This window comes from Gopherus evgoodei, chromosome 8, assembly GCF_007399415.2.
Source record: "Gopherus evgoodei ecotype Sinaloan lineage chromosome 8, rGopEvg1_v1.p, whole genome shotgun sequence".
Classification (NCBI taxonomy): domain Eukaryota; kingdom Metazoa; phylum Chordata; order Testudines; family Testudinidae; genus Gopherus; species Gopherus evgoodei.
This window is the reverse complement of record NC_044329.1, coordinates 15,076,195-15,088,917: the sequence shown is the minus strand read 5'-3', so window position 1 is coordinate 15,088,917 and position 12,723 is coordinate 15,076,195. Positions and strand designations below refer to the sequence as shown.

The following is a 12,723-nucleotide window of genomic DNA, read 5'->3' as shown; positions in this document are numbered from 1 at the left end:
TAATGAAAATGTTGACAGCACAGTAGCAAGATATTTTACTTCCACGTGTCCCTTAACAACTACATTTTTGGTTAAGTCAAGTGAGCTTGCTTGAGAATGTTCAATAAAGTGTCCCTAAGAGATAACTTTCCACAATCAGTTAAATTCAGGCCCACTGACTTTGGCAGGCTATGGAACAAGCCCTTAGAGAGGATGCCATGCAAGTCTAAGGTATCTATCACACTGTTCTCTAGTGGATTGAACCCTTGAATGTGAGCCTTCACATCTGGAAGCACTTCTACAAAATAAATCCACCCTTAATCTCTCCACTAAGATTCGTTTGGAGGGACGGCAGGTGTTCTAGTAGCACAGACTCAAGTGAATAGAAATGGGTACATTTTCCCTATGTTATCAGCATTTTACAAGATACTCCCAACCATAGTATCCTATTGAGGGACTGTCCATTACAGATGCCATTTTCCTATGAGGTGGCATGTATTTAAAGCCACAGTATAACTAATGTAATTATTCAGATGTAACCCTGTTATCAAAGACATATTAGCTATATGCTGAAAGAAAAATTCATGCTTTCTTGGGCGTTTAAGGATTATTTATAGCATGGCCTCTTATTAAATCTTATATTTCTATTATTCTACCACTTAAATCTATTTAACGTGCACTGATTATATATGCAATAGCATATGAGTTGTCCATAACACTAAATAAAATAATGATAAATGGATGATGAAATTAATTGGCTATCACTGGAATGAATATTATGAAAATCATCTCATTTGGAAATCATACTTTGTAGTAAATGCAATGTGAAAAAAGTCCATTCTTTTGAAATATTCGTGGTCACGCTGTATCAGCATTTTCCTTTCCAGCTTCCATCCAGTTTGCAGGGGATTACAACTTGGGTGTAAACTATCCTTAATTGAAAAAGAAAAATCTGGCATGTAACATGCCTATAATATGGTTACAACGCTTCTGATTTTAGGAAAAATAAGTTTGTAAACCAAATGAGATTAAAAATGAAAAGTTATTAAATGTTTTAACTGTCTGATCAACATCTGCTTAAAACCAAAACCTGTGGTGGCACAGTGAGTGAACTATACACATTTAATATGATCTCATTGAAAAATAAAGCAGTCAAATGGAAAAAACAGCCAAGATTGTAATATTAAAATCATTCACAGAATGTACCTAAACAAGATGGTTTATCTTAATTTCTTTCCAATTTTTTTAAATTACAGCTACAGGAAGAGTCTCAAATCCTTCTATCCATATCTTGTAGGCACCCACATAGTTTTAAAATTTAGGCTTTAAAAAAAACCCTTCAAAAACCTTGTAGTGCACAAAAAAGCTCATTTGCTGAGACATTGGATCAAACTGATCTTGGGTATAACATACACTGTTGACATCAGAGAAGTTTAGACCAGGGATTCATTTGGCTCACTGTACACAAAGTTGCAGCCAAGAGCAATTTGTTTCCTCCAACATATGAAATTTAGGGCGAATTGCAATCATGATAAATGTAACTTAGGAAAATTCAGCATTGACTTGACTGTCAAGAATACATGCAAATCTACAGTCCTTTCAATAGCTTAACCTTTGGCGAAAGGTCACTTAGTCAGCCTTTACCTTGTTTTGCCACATGGAAGGGTCATTTTAATTTGCAACACTGTAGTTATTAAAGCAATATGATCAATGGAATCCAGCACTGGCATAAGAAGATGTAATTTCATAGAAGCCAGTGGATTTACACCAGGTACAACTTTGGCATGGGACTGAAATACGGGCTGTAAAGAAGATTGCTGCAAGTGGGTGGGTGGAGTGGGGAGGGAGTTGACGCGGCTTTTCTAAGAGCTGTTCCTTTGGATAACAGGCCTTGAACTATTTCCACAGCTCTGTTTCTTTCCCTAGAGAGATAGGAAAATGCAGGGCGAGGGGTTCAGACCTGACTGTGCCAGAGTACGTTTTTCCATGAGCAAAGCATGAACTACTGTGTTCACAGCACTCCACGCAAGCCAGATCGAGAGAAGTTGACAAAATTAGTGAAAGGTACTTAACTATAATAAACTTTCAAATTCCTTTATCCGCAGAACATTATTGCACCTGAATTACTGGCAACTTCTCTGAATTCACCATTTGAGTAACACTCCAAATATGGAAGTTTGTTAAGCCCCTGATCTAGCTAAGCAGTTACTCATACGTTTCACTTTAAGCATATGCTGAAGTCTCACTGAAATCAATGGGACACAGGCATATATCTAAGTGATTTGCTGAATTGGGTCCTAACGCAGGTACTTGGAAAAAAAAGGGGGAAGTGGGAATTCCTTCTTTTCCACCTCAATTTATAAACATACTGAGCACTGTAGTTTACGGTTTGGCATAAAGAAACTTTTTTCATTATTATTTAAAAGTCTTCTAAACTACTCTTTTTGTCTAAGGCAGTAAAATGTACATTCAGCATATAGTTCATGCTTGTTTACAGAGATTCCTTAATATTTTTAAGAAAATATCCTAGTGGAGTAGACTGAGGATTATGCATGTTGGAGAATGCGACAGTCTCTTATCAACGATCTGCTTGGAATTAAAACCTAAGTCATTCACTAGCACACTCAGCAAGCATTTAATGTAACAGACATGTTCATACCCAGAATGAAGGCCACCACGTAGTTCGAGATCTGTCCCATGCCAACTATAAGAAACAGCACTGTGAACATCTCCCAGCTGGTAGAGAAGATCTGCACAAAACTGAAGCCAGTCTGCACTGCCATGGTTGCAAAGAGAATATTCTTTCTGCCAAACCTTTTGCAAAAACAAAGAGAGGGAAGTTATATTAAAAAAAACAGAATAAAATAATTTCAAGGTGCATGGCTAGGCGATACAGACCTACACGTACATCCCACTCAAAGCCACATAGCTTATCAACACTGGCAGTGCTCTATTAGTCCATCATTTTTAGGAGCATTAAAAATTGAGGTTCTCTGGAACTCAAGACATTAACAAAAATAATTCAGAAGAGCAGATATCCTAAAGAGTTGTTAGTATCTCTGTGACATAGATACAATTCAGCCCCCCTGTGCATATACCTTATGATAGTCTTTAATTGCATCATCACATACTATTTTTTCCAGATCTCATTCCTCATTCAGCACACAGGATGGATACTGCTCACTTAATGAGAAGCTATTCAATATTTTATTTTCTCCTCACTGTTCAGTTTACAGCTCTAGGCCTTGTTCAAAGGCAACTATGAAACAAATTTATTAATTTCCTCCCTATAGTATCTGAGTGCTTCACAAATATTACATCATTTCCAACCTGTCCCTGTGCCAATCTGCCTCTACCCCCTCCTTGGCTACTTGCCCCAATTCCATTCTCCCTGTCTACTGTAGGATTGCAAACTTTGTAATATTTAAAAAACAAACACTCCAGCTGGAGTGCCGGAACCTTCCCTTCCCTACCTCTTCCTAAGGCTCCACCCCCTTCACTCCTTTTTCCCCTTCCCTTTGTCGTTCACTGCTTTTCCCCTCTTCCCTCCCTCCCCCACCTCCTGCGTGGGTTGGAAGAGCCTTGTCTGCAGAGCCAGCACTGGGAGTTGCAGCCACCCAATACAGATAAGAGGGGGCCCTGGCTGAGTAGTGGCTGTCACAGGTAATGGCTCGGTGCCTCCCACATCCACAGTTACTGCACTTTGGGTGTCCGGTCAGTAGATCCAACCGGATACCGTTTGGACCTTTTCGACCAGATTTTCAGGTAAAAAACCAGACACCTGGTCACTCTATTGTCTACCGAGACCCACTCTCCACTCCTTAAACTTCTCAGCCTAGTCCCACACTCCCCCTCCGGGCTCAGTGTCCAATTCCAACCTCCTTCCACCCTAGCTCCTTGACCCTAGTCTCCATGCCACTCCCACTTTCACCTCCCAGCTCCTTGACCTAGTCTCATTCTTGGAAACAACAGAATTGTTCTGGCTGAAGTGGGGTTTTTTTGTTTGTTTGTTTGGTTTTTTTAGTAAAGAAAAGTTAGCCTGAGGCAGACACCTGGCATGGAAAATTTCAACCCAAACCCTTAATATGTTTGGTCACACTATAAGCAACCGAAAAAAGGATTTCTTAAAATGGGATGTGTTGGACAACTTTAATAATAGGCACTATAAAGAAGGCTTAATATTATTGTCCTTCGTGAAGAACACTTCTGATTTTCACATACTGGCAGAAATAGTTCATCTCCCAAAAGTATAGAAGAGTGCACAATTTGGAGAACAGCAATATAACAGCTGCAGTTACTCAAGACATTTATCTATCTAAGGTGGTCAGAGTGCAAATAAGTGTGATAAATATACTATTAATCAGAGGCCTAATCTTGCATTGCATTAAAGTCAATGGGAGCTTTGCCCGTGACTTCAGCAGATGCAGAATCAACATGCAGGAGAGCGAGTCTCATAGCAGCTTATTCTGCTGGAACAATAAAACTGAGGTAGTAGAAATCTAGCAATGCTTTAACTATACAATCCTCTCTCCATCTTTCATCCTCCTTCTCCACTTCTTGTCTATATTATGTGTCTATTCCTTTTTCTTATGGAAATATAACTGCAAGCTTACCTCTGGATTTAAAGACACATAACCCCTCCACATGCTGTGTTAAGGTTATAAAATCAAGCACTTAAAAGTTAAGAAAGGAGAGAAATAAGATTCTCTCTAACCTTAATTCAGCCCTGATGTGCATATGGATTATGATATAGACTCATGTAATTAAAGACTGTACTATTTTTCCACAGAATACCTGCCTCATCCATAAGGACACATTGTTCTGTATGTGGAGTTTAAGGGGATTTTATTATAAAGGGTGGCTACAATATTCTGTCATGTGGGGAGTAGTTTCTGCAACAGCACAGGTGAAACTCAGAACATACAACTCTTTACTGTCAAAAATTTTCCTAAAAAGTCCTATCAGGGCCCTGACAGCCGCAAGGCAGAACTGAATTTATCTGAAAACAAATTTACATGCGGTAGATTTTTTTTTTTAAAAAAAAGGTTTCCCACTCCACAAATGGTGCCAGAAAGCTTTAGTGATTATCATGTCTCCTTTTTAAAATATAACATTAACCGAGTTCTGCTCTTCAGGCAAGAGTCAGTGGATTACTTTTGGATTAAATGTAATTTAGTATTTGAGGTTTTAGGATTAAAACTTCCATCAAGTTTTACAAACTCACATTCATCATCCCAAGAAGCTGATTCCTTGTACAAGAGTTGAGCAGATACATAAAATCCATGCGGATGCTCCATAAAAGGGGTCATAGTGGACAAGCAACTCAACATGAGCTCTCAAGGCAACGCTGTGGCAAAAAGGGCTAATACTGTGCTTGGATACATAAACAGGAGCACAGTGAGTAGGAGTAAGGAGATGATTTTACCACTGTGTATGACACTGGTGAGACCAATACTGGAATAGTGCTATGAAGAATGTGGAAGATGCCCATAATATTTTATGTTCTTCAAGTTGACTTTTATTGTGTTGTTTGCTATATGATTATAAGGAGTGAAGTCAGGCATGGCTTAAGCTCCGTGTAGCCTGGCTGGGGGACAAACACTTCCAAATGCCCTCCCCACCCCCGCATTTGCTGATAATTAAAGGACAATGCTGCTTTGAAGTCTATCCCTGACCCCCTAGTGGGCTACGTAAGCCAATTTAACCAGATTCAAGGCACAGGGGAAGACAAAGAACTTTGGGGTGGATGCAAGGACAAATTCTGAGGAACAGAGGAGAAGGAGACTGACTCCAGGGATGTACACTGTCCCCTCACTCCCAAAGTTGGGGGTGTCTGGATAAGGTAGGCCTACCTAGGCTTTAGGAATGTCATTTATGCGTATAGATTATTGTGTTACCCACCTTTGCACTTGTCATGCTTTGTTCCTACTGTCTGGATTACACAATACTTTTATTTTGAAAAGGCTGTTTTGACCCACTGGTCACAGCTTCTGAAGAGAAGACTCACAGGGCTTGAAGCCAGTCAGGCCTGCTGAGCAATCACAAATGGTACACAGGCAGTAGCCTGGTCTAAGAATGGGTGAATCGCAGGATTCCACCCCAGAGAGGTGGAAGACTCGAGGCATAAAGTCCAGAGAGAGACCACAGGAGGTGGAGTCAGAGGTGCAGCTAACCCTGAATTGAGACAATAGTGTCCAATTCTGGGGTCCACATTTTGAAAAATGTTGCAAAATTGGTGAGGGTACAGAAAAGAGCCACAAGAATTATTCAAGGGCTGGAGAAAATGTCTTGCAGTGAGAGACTTAGAGCTCAATCTGTTTCTTCTTCTTCTCTTTTGCCTTGTTCCATCAGGCAGAGCCAGTGTCTCCTGTTCTTCTTCTCCAAGCATTATTGGCAAGCATCTTCCAAGCTGACACCAATGTTTTTCATGTCTTCCTTCAGTGTTTTGAACCACCCTTTTCTAGATCTTTCTTGGGTACTTTGCCCCATGACTACCGGTTCTTGTACTCTCTGGCCAATATATCCCATATCTCATTGTCTCACATGACCCAGCCATCTAAGTCAATTCTCTCTCAGCTTTTCTTTGATGGGGACTACCTGAACCATGGCTCATACCATTTCATTGCATAACCTGTCAGCTCTCATCCTACACAGCGACCCACTCAAAGAGTATGAAGTAGTAGTTCCCTCTTCCTCACCGGCCATACCTCATGTCTGGCCCAATCATGAGCTTATACACTTTGCCTTTTAGTTTCTGTGGCATGTTCTTATCTCAGAGAATTCCCATTACTTCCTTCCATTTACACCAACTGCTTTTCATGCAGCTTCAAACATTCCGATCAATGCTCAACACTGAATGGAGATATTTAAATTGCCGCACAGACTTTAAACTCTATCTCATCTGTAGTAGGAAGAGAGCCTGAAACATAAGCCCTTGTATCAGATGCCTGGTATGAGGCAGGACCTGCTCGCAGAATCTGGCAAGAACAGGGCTGATATTGCAGAAATACACATTTCAAAGAAGTGCTAGTCACAGAGTACTCACACAAACACATCCCAATATCAAGTGGTACCAGAAGACCCTGATATCAAAGATGGTACAAAAACATTCTCCCAGGATAACAGGAACACGCTGACCCCTCCTAAAAGATAAGGTCAGGATGACAGTTCATAAAAAAAATGTTTTAATCGAACCAACACGTACAAGGTGATGGGAAATAACTAGACACGCCAGGGAGCAGTAACTAACTATGTCAGAGGCTGTACATAACTTGTTTGTATCAGGGTATAAAGATGTATCTCAGAAGGAGTATCTTTGTCCAGCCAAGGGGGGAATGGAAAGTTCTACCATTCACTGAGCTGCATCCTCATTGTCATGAGTATACACATCTTAGTATCCTCGTAGAGTCTGCCAGGTACTATTACCGTGCTTTGTCAACAATAAACGTGGCCTGGCGCCTTCTTACCTTAACGGATCTTGTGGTCATTGGGCAGTTCGCTTGAGGTCTGTTTTGCCGGCTGTCTGCACAGAGCTGGGGCAACACACAGAGAGAACACACACACGCAGCCAGACATCTAAGCACATCATCTAGTTTTACTGGCTTCTCATTGTCCTTCTCGACAAAGCATCACATGTATTCTGTTTTTTGTTGGCTGACTTGTAAGCCATTTTCTTCTAATGCAGCCCTCCATTAGTTCTAGGTCCCTTTCCAGTACATATTTATCTTCACGCACAACATAATGTCACTGGCAAAAAGCGTGCTCCATGGACCCTGTCGCCCAATCTCCTGCGTCAAGGTGTCCATCACAGTCACAAATAGAAATGGGCTTAAGGCTGATCCTTGATATAGACCTCCCTTCACCGTGAATGACTCACTGCAGCTGCTTCTCACTATGGTTGTGCTATACTCATACATGTCCATGATAGACCAAAACGTATGTCTCCAGCAGATTGTGTGATCACAGTCACCCCCATATCAATTCTCTAGGAGCTCGTCATTAGCCTTCTCCAAATCCACAAACACAAAGTGCAATTCCTGGTGTTTTTCCCTGTTCTTCTGCAACATTCAGGCTGCAAACACTTTATCCATTGTTGACCTTCCTGGCACTGGCTGTTGCTTACTTGATACTCCAGCTCCTCTTGAAGACTTCTCTCAATAACTCTTTCCAGCCATTTAATTGTGTGACTCATTAACTTGATGGGTCGTTACTTACTACATTCTCGCACATCACCTTTACCCTTGAAGACAGGGACCAATGTACTCTTAGTTCACTTGTCAGACATTTTTCCCACTATGGACGAGCTGAAAAAATTTCTCATCATCACTACCGCCTCCTGGCCTAATGCTTCAAATGCCTCAATTATTACACTGTCTGGTCCCACCGCCTAGCCATGTTTCATCATCTTTAATGTTATCTTAAGAGGTTGTTGCTCAATGATTTCTTTGCATTCTCTTCACTGGACAGTTTCTCATAAAACTGCTGACACTTCCTAATGATTTCGCAGTCTTCCGTCTTTTACACACTTCACAGCTCCCAAGTCCTCTGTGCTTCTTTGCCTAAACTATATATTCCTTTTTTACTTTCCTTCATTAGTAGTTCTGTTCATAAGGCTTTAAATGACTGATCCTTAGCTTCCATAACTACTCTTTTCACTATTTAGTTCATCAGTTTATATTCCTCAACTTTCCACAGTTCTTATTTTCTGTCTTTGCTTAAATCGGTCCTCCTCCTCCTTTACTACCTCTGGCACATCGCTGGATCGCCACATCTCCTTGCCATAAAATTTCCATCCTTTCATTTGGCCAGAGGCAGTTTGTGCACCTTCGGTAATATGTCTGGATATTTTCCTCCCCAAACCTCATTGGTGTCATTGTGTTGGTTTGGTTGTTGTCCAATCTCTATGGAACCTCATCCTTAAATCTCAGACTAACTTCTCTATCTGTGAGCTTTCACCACTTGATGCTTTGTTCTGTAATTCAACATTTGTCCCCCACTAGCCTCCCCCCACAGAAATCCACTATACGTAATGTGTGTTGCTCTGCAATCTGCTCTCCTGGAATCACTTTCTAGTCTCTTCCTCTTCTCAGGAAGTAATCTATCTGAGACCTGTCGGCAAAGAACTTGTATGTCATTAAGTGATGTTTCCTCTTTATAAAGTAAGTACTGGCAACAACCAGCTGTGGGCTCTGGCTAACACTAAGACATCTTCACCAGCTTCATTTCTAGTTCCAAAGTCTCATTCTCCAGGACAATCACTGTGGCCCTCACTGCATTCTCTCATATGTTCTCAGCTTGTGGTACTTCACTTATCACTTGGCCCAGCATTATCTGGAACTCCTCCTCCTCCATCATGCAACCAACCTGTGGTGCATATCTGCATATAACATTCAATATTTGTTCTCTGCTCAGAGCTGTTCTTTCATCACCCAGTCACTCTTACTTTGGATGTCCATTACCCTATCCTTTAATATTACTGCTACAATCATACCTATTCCATTCCCCCTTGCTACAGAGTCATAATACAATATCTTGTAACCCACCACCATCATCAATGGATTTCAACCCCTTCCATTTTTACTCTTGTATGCAGATAATGTGCATTCCCCTTCTCTTCAGCATTTTGGCTACTTCTCTTGATTTCCCAGTCATTGCTCCCACATTCAAGAAAGCCAAACGTAGGTCCTGGGCTCACTTCTTTAGCCACATGCACCCAGAATGTAGTAGCCTTTTCCTATTTTCCACAGCTTTCAGGAGAATAGTCACATGTTGCTTCCATGGGATGCCCTAGTATTGTACTGATATACTCTCCGAAGACAAAGACCCAAAGAGCATGTGTGATTGGCACAAATTTTACAAACCGGTTGTCCAGGCCAGAAGTTCTTAGTTTGAAATTGGAGTCTCTTCTCCTAGGCGGACTGCCAACCACAGCTAACAAGCCCCATGCGTCCAGAGCAATCTGGTTAATAGGTACTAGACACCCACCTTTCACACCCATACTTTCAATTAAGGACACCTTCGCAACAAGAAGACATATAGCCTATGACAGACAAACTCCTATCATATCTTATGCCAGCTGCATAAGGCACTTTCTACGGAGTAAGAGCTCATCCTCAAACACAGCATGGCAGCTCTTTGGGAAGAGAGTTGAGAGGAGTGACGTGATTATAGTGTCTACGTACCTTCATGGCGAGAAAGGTCCTAAAGGGCTCTTTAGCAGAAAAAGGCATAACAAGAATTGACGGCTAGAAGCTGAAGCCAGACCAATTCAAATTAGAAAATTAGGCACATATTTTTTTAACAGTGAGGCTGATTAACCACTGGAACAAACTAACAAAGAAAGTTGTGGATTCTCCATATCTTCTCGATGTCTTCAAATCAAGACTGGATGCCTTTCTGGAAGAAAGACATTAACCAAACAAGCTTTTAGGTTTAATACAGGATTAAATGGATGGTTTTCAATGGCCGGTGATATACAGGAGGTCAGGCCAGATTATCTAATGGTCCCTTCTAGTCTTTAATCTGAAGAATGGATCTATGAAAAATATATCTGCTCCTGCTGGATCATGTTATGATTTACAGTAATTTAGGGCTGGCTCCATCCTTCATTTTGGATCTGCTCAGTTTGTCTCCACCAAACCCTCTTTAGTTCACCGACAAAAATGGTGAATTGAGTTCAAGCCATCTCACTGTTCCTAGATTGGGTCTTCCATTATGATGTTAGATGTTTTATTCTTGATGAAACTACTTGAAGAGCATGGATAAAGAAACATCAACTGACCCTTTGTCAAATGGTCAGATACCACCACATCTGAGTACAAGGCAAATACATGCACACTTTGCAGAGATTAGTTCCTAGTCTGAAGTGCATCATTGATGTTAATTCTAAAGATGCCTACTGAACAAACAGAAGAACAGAGCTGGGAATTTCAAAGAAGCTAATGGAGTAGGTGCCCAGTTCCCAATGAAAGTCCCCTTGGGACTTAGGCCCCTTTTAAAATCTCACTGTATATGACTTAGCACCCTCATTTCGGGGGAGCACAGATCAGTCTGGAAACATGCTCAGAAAGAAAAGCTTACGCTCATCTTTTTAAAGGGTAAGGTCAAGCTGTAAAATTCTAGAAGCAACAAGGCTAACCTTCTGCATGTACTTTACCTGTCTGAGAGCTGTCCTGATATAAAGGATCCAATAAGCACCCCCACAAAAAACAAGGAGGTAGTCAGGGGGGTTTTCCAGTCATCCTCACATACCAGATTCCACTACAAAAGAAAGAGCAATATGTAACATTCCTTATTTCTTAATATCATTTCACAATCATTCAGATCAAAAGATTACTTAAATTAGCTGATTAGTAACAAGTTCACTTTGAAAGTGATTGGATTTCAACATTCTTTGGTGTATTCTTCCATACTTGTTTTTCTGCCTGGGTCTGAATATCGGGTACATAGTGTATTAGACAGTGATGGCTCCTTACATTTCGCAAATCATTCAGATCAAAAGATTATTTAAATTAGCTGTTTAGTAACAAGTTTATTTTGAAAATGCAGTGATGTCAAATTCTTTGGTCTAATTCGCCCACACTTGTTTTTCTGCCTGGCCCGGATATAGGGCACTTCTAGGCACGGTATATTAATTAGACAGCGACGGCTCACTACCCAGAAACATAGTTTACGGACAGTAAAAAAGAAAAAAATGGAATCACCTCCTCTCTTCTAGGGATGGGCAAAATTACAACTGACTTCATAGAAGTCAGGATAAGGAACCTTGCTCCCCCTTCGATATGGTTTCTGTAAGGCCTCTAGCTGCCTCCCTATTTGGCCTCAATTTAATTTTCCCCCTCCCTGCCCCATCCTATCAGACCTACAATGTACTCTGAGACATGTGACCACAGACCAGACAAGTCGGAGTTTGGTGACAGCTGGGTGCAGCACAATAGTTGATACAGACACCCCTGGGAGGTGGGAGGTACTTTTGGCCGCCCAACATGTGACACCTTAAAGGAGTCTAATTTTCAGAAAGGGTTCATCACGCACCAATGCAAATCAAGACAACCAGAGGGGGAGCCTAAGTTGGGCACCCAAAGACCACTAGTCATTTCTGGCTATTGTGACCACACAGAAACAATGGAGACTGAGACACGTTTACAAGGTTACAGCAGGCCAGAGAGCTGTGGGGAAGACAGGAAAGATTCAAAGAGGCTGACAAACACCCAAATGTTTCCCAACTATATGCTTGTATCATTGGATCCCCATTACCTACCTCTTCATCTGTCGGGGGGGGGGGGTAGATTTGAAGCCCACTTGGGCAGGGAATGTCTTTGCTATGTCTGCATGGCACCCACCACAATGGAGTCCAGACCTGGACTGAGGCCCTTAGATACTATCATAATATAAAATATTTACTACTGGTCTCCCCCCTCCTTCCCCCCTCCCCATTCGCTTCACAACACCCTTCTGACTTTTTTTCTAAATTAATGGGATTTATAGCAGCTTCATTTTCATTGGAGGGAAAAGCATTTAGTCAGAACATTAGCTATGGAGTTTTGTTATAGGTTTGTTCAAGTGATGATTGCAGTGACGGCACTGAGAGAGCCACGCACTACTACAACAAAAACTGTAAATATTTCTAGTTTCAGACAACAGGTTATTTTCCAGGGCCTAACAGTTCCTCACCGATTCCACAAATGGGGCGCGGTATAACAAATGTGGAAGGGGGGTTAGAAAGCAAGAGCTCCACAGCATTAT

At 41.3% G+C, this 12,723-nt stretch overlaps 1 protein-coding gene across 4 annotated transcripts in view; it reads right to left on the bottom strand.

Annotated features, from left to right (window-relative positions):
* Positions 1–12,723, bottom strand: part of SLC22A4 (solute carrier family 22 member 4) — a 95,939-nt gene that overhangs the window by 65,347 nt on the left and 17,869 nt on the right. For 3 of the 4 annotated variants that reach the window (XM_030571626.1, XM_030571625.1, XM_030571627.1), the window contains exons 2-3: positions 11,135–11,238; positions 2,639–2,793 (exon numbers count right to left, since the gene is read on the bottom strand). In XM_030571626.1, the coding sequence (XP_030427486.1) occupies positions 2,639–2,793; positions 11,135–11,238 (259 nt within the window). The remainder of the gene's footprint in view (positions 1–2,638; positions 2,794–11,134; positions 11,239–12,723) is intronic. The other variant, XM_030571628.1, reaches the window with a different exon arrangement.